The 4100-nt window shown below is 40.6% G+C and overlaps 1 protein-coding gene across 1 annotated transcript in view; it reads right to left on the minus strand.

The window, feature by feature from the left end:
* The window catches only part of LOC112524970, a 4491-nt gene extending 628 nt beyond the window's left edge, over window positions 1-3863 (minus strand). The window contains exons 1-3 of the mRNA XM_025134913.1: window positions 2965-3863; window positions 1706-2851; window positions 24-1584 (exon numbers count right to left, since the gene is read on the minus strand). Of these exons, the coding sequence (XP_024990681.1) occupies window positions 24-1584; window positions 1706-2851; window positions 2965-3863 (3606 nt within the window). The remainder of the gene's footprint in view (window positions 1-23; window positions 1585-1705; window positions 2852-2964) is intronic.
* Between the last annotated feature and the right edge of the window lie 237 nt (window positions 3864-4100).

Raw genomic sequence — 4100 nt, forward strand, 5'->3', positions numbered from 1 at the left:
AATCTCATGACAAGCTCACGAACCGTAGTAGCAGGAGAAAACCCACAAGAATAGATAAACCGATAAGACATAAAAGCCGAAAGAGGACCACAAGGAAGCCAAGAATCCTCCCAAGCATTAGTATCCGTACCATCACCAATTTGAGACACAAAATACTGTCGCACATGAATCCTAATGTCTAAAAGTTTACGGAAAACCCATGACCAATTAGAACTTTTCCGAACCAACCAGAAGTGGTTGGTTCTAAGAGTATGACTATAAATCCACCGAACCCACAAAGAATTATGATGGCGAACAATATCCCAAACATGTTTAGCAAGTAAAGCCCTGTTCCAAGTCGCCAACCGTTTAATACCAAGACCCCCCAATTCCAGAGGACGACACACCACATCCCACGATAATCTACACCGCCCACGTGGATCATCCCTTGGAGCCCAAAAAAATTTCCGGAAGATCGATTCAATAATGACACCCGACGGAAAAAGGAAAACAGACAGCCAATGCAATTGAAGCGATTGTAAGACCGCTATAATAAGTTGCCTATGTACACCGAACAAGAGAAACTTAGTCTTCCAATTAAAAATACGACTTTTAACCTTAGCAAGCAAAGGTCTATAGTAACTAATTTTCAAACGAGCATGAGAAAGTGGCACTCCCAGATAACGAACAGGAAAAGAGCCAAGTTTAAAAGGGAGGCAAACCAGAATGGCCTCCCTAATATGAAGGGGCACATTGCCAAAATAAATTTCGCTCTTTTCAAGACTTGGCTCCAAACCTGAACGCTGATGAAAGAGAGAGAGAGCTTTTTTAAGAACCTCCACCGAATGAACATCACCTTTAGTAAACACAAATAAATCATCTGCAAAACAAAGATGAGTGATATCCAGCTCCTCACAACCACGATGGTATCCAAAAGCAGAAGCCTCCCTGATACAAGTCTTAAGGAGCATAGAAAAACCCTCCTTAATAATCGTAAATAAATATGGTGATAACGGATCACCTTGCCGAAGACCCCTTCCACCATGAAAAAAACCATAAGATTCACCATTAATTGCAAGCGAGTAGGAAGTAGTGGACATCATTTCCCTAATCCATTTAATCAGAACAGGGTGAAACCCTAAGCCATGCATCATTACAATGAGAAACCTCCAATCAACCATATCATAGGCTTTTTTAATATCAATCTTGAAAGCACATCGAGGGGGACCTACCGAAGTCTGATACCCAGAAACAAGCTCATGAGCCATAAGAATATTATCCGAAATCTTCCTACCCGGGATAAAGGCCGATTGGGCCTTATCTATCAGAGAATCCAAGGAATCCTTCATTCTATTTACAATGACTTTACTAATGCATTTATAAAGTACATTGCAGCAAGCTATAGGACGGTAATCAGTAACCTTAGAAGCATTCACAGTTTTAGGAATAAGACAAAGAAGCGTATGATTTAATTCCTTTGGGAGGTTACCTCGATAAAAGAAATTGTGAATTGCAATCTCCACATCACGCCCAACAACATCCCAAGAAGCTTTAAAAAACCGCGAAGTAAATCCATCCGATCCAGGAGCTTTATGATTACCAATACTAAACATAGCATTTTTTTATTTCTTCAGAAAGAATCGGCCGTATCATATGATTAGCCTCCGAGAGAGAAAGCTTTTTCGGGAATAAGTTCTCGGGCATAATCGGGTCAGGAGACTCATACCGAAGGCCAAGAAAATCACGAAAATATTCAACAAAAATATTAGGAACATCATCACCATGAACAAATTCACCAGTACTAGTGCATACCGATTGAATGGAGTTGGAATGGTGCCGTTCTTTAATCACATGATGGAAGAATTTTGTATTCAAATCCCCCTCATTCAACCACTTAACTTTTGCCCGTTGCTTAGCAGCACACTCCGCATCCCAGCAAGCATTTTGGTAAGCAATACGAAGATGACCAAGTTCCAACCCCAACTCAGCATTACAGGGATTGTTATCAAAATCCAGTTGAACACGGTCTAACTCAATTTTTAGAAAAGAAACCCTCTTGCCAAGATTACCAAAAATATTCTGAAGCCTACGAAGCGGGACCTTTAGAGCCTTTAAATGGGAAGTGACCTTAAACATAAAAGTCCCCTCAACATAATTAGACCATTCCGCCTTAACAATCTTCAAGAAATCCGGGTGTTCAGCCATTAAATTATCAAATTTAAACCCATACCTCGTTTTCCGTAAACCGCCTTTAAAAGAAAGAACCACCGGTGAATGATCCGAAAGACCGGCAGGATGGAAATGAACAGTTGCATCATGGTATTTAGAAGTGAATTCCGCATTAGCCATAGCCCTATCAAGTTTTCGCATGATTCCCCCTTCAGAATTCGGTTTTTGATTCCAAGAGAAATGAACACCAGTATATTGCATATCAAAAATTTCTACATCCTCCACACACGCAAAAAAATCAGACATATCAATATTACGGCGAGAAGACCCTCCAAACCCATCATGCGGAAACAACATGGAGTTGAAATCTCCCATTACTATCCATGGATTGGAACCAATCAAGACTTTAAATTTCCTTAACCCCGACCACAATTCTCTACGAGGAGTACATGCATTAGCACCATAGACCAGAGACAGAAAGAAAACATCTTGACCACCTCTTAAAAAAACTTTACACTTCAGGAATTGATTCTGAACCTCCATAGCCATTACATCTAAACTACGGGAATTCCAAGCAAGGATGATACGTGTACCCGACACACTCACAGTTTGATTAGAGATCCAAGCCCACCGACCAAAAAGCTTGGCACACACACTTTCAAGAGAGTCCTTAGACACATGAGACTCAATAATTGCACACAAACTAAGATCATTACAATGAATAAAAGTCTTKACCTCATTTTGCTTTATCGGAGAATTGAGTCCYYGGATATTCCAAGTTGCAAATTTTAGCATGATGAAGAGGCCTGGTCAAACCCTTGCTCCCTCCTGTTCATATTCAAAGTGTTCGCAACAGGATCTTTATCCATAATTACTTGGTGATCAACAAGATTTTCCTCTTCATCTAACTGCTCCAGAACTCCATATTTGTTGGGGCCTACCACAGGGTCTAACAAAACCCCCCTTCTTGGCATCCGAAAGTTTTTGACCACAGAATCAATAAGAGGGGTGGGAGTAGATCGAGGATGGGACGAAGAGTTTATGGAATGAGAAGAAGAAGACCCAGAACCAACATTACCTGTGTCTTTTGAAGTATTCTTCATAATCGCACTTGATGGAGCAACGTCATTAGTCCCATTATTTTTTATTTCCAACTGACCCACATTTGAGGTGCTTGCTCCCACATCCACCGGACGAACCAGATTTGTGGCGATCTCAGGTTCTTTACCTTTGGCCTTATTCCCAATTTTCGGTCCCCAATGCTTTTTCTCCTCTCTGATAAATCCATCAGCGTCTTTCCTCCCATCAACTTGCTTACCTTTTTTCATACTTGGAGCTTTAACACAAGTAGAAATTTTATGACCAAAAACCTGACAATGTGAACATTGGATCGGTTCCCAAATGTATTCAACTTGTATTTTCACTAGTTCGGCATCACCACCATTGAGATTCGGAATTTCAACATCAATATACCTTTTCAACTCACCCACTGACCAAACCTCAACTAAGACCTTAGCAAACCCCGGCCGTCCCCAAGCTTTTTCACACATGGATGCAGTACAAGCATCCATCTGTTTCGGTACTCCCAAAACACTTGCAATGCGACTAACACCCTCCTTGTTAAAAGCAACCAACGGAATATTATGTAATTTCACCCATAAGGGACAGGAAGTGTGTTCCGGTTTCCTTAACCCCTTAGAGGGATCCACGTCCATTTGCTCTTAGTGGATATAATGAACCTATTTCTCTTTAAAAAGTCGAATTAGGTCAAAATGTCACTAAGTAGGACATAATCTCTCTCATTAGACCCTAATGGGATTAATTGACCCATTTATCCCAAAGGAGTCTAATTGGGTCAAGATGACACTAAATGGGTCATAAATAGTGTAGTTTCTCCAACTTGAGTCTAATTGAGTCATAATGGTACTAAAAGGGTCATAGTTATTCAAATC

This window comes from Cynara cardunculus (assembly GCF_001531365.2).
Source record: "Cynara cardunculus var. scolymus isolate 2C chromosome LG 13, CcrdV1, whole genome shotgun sequence".
Classification (NCBI taxonomy): Eukaryota; Viridiplantae; Streptophyta; class Magnoliopsida; order Asterales; family Asteraceae; genus Cynara; species Cynara cardunculus.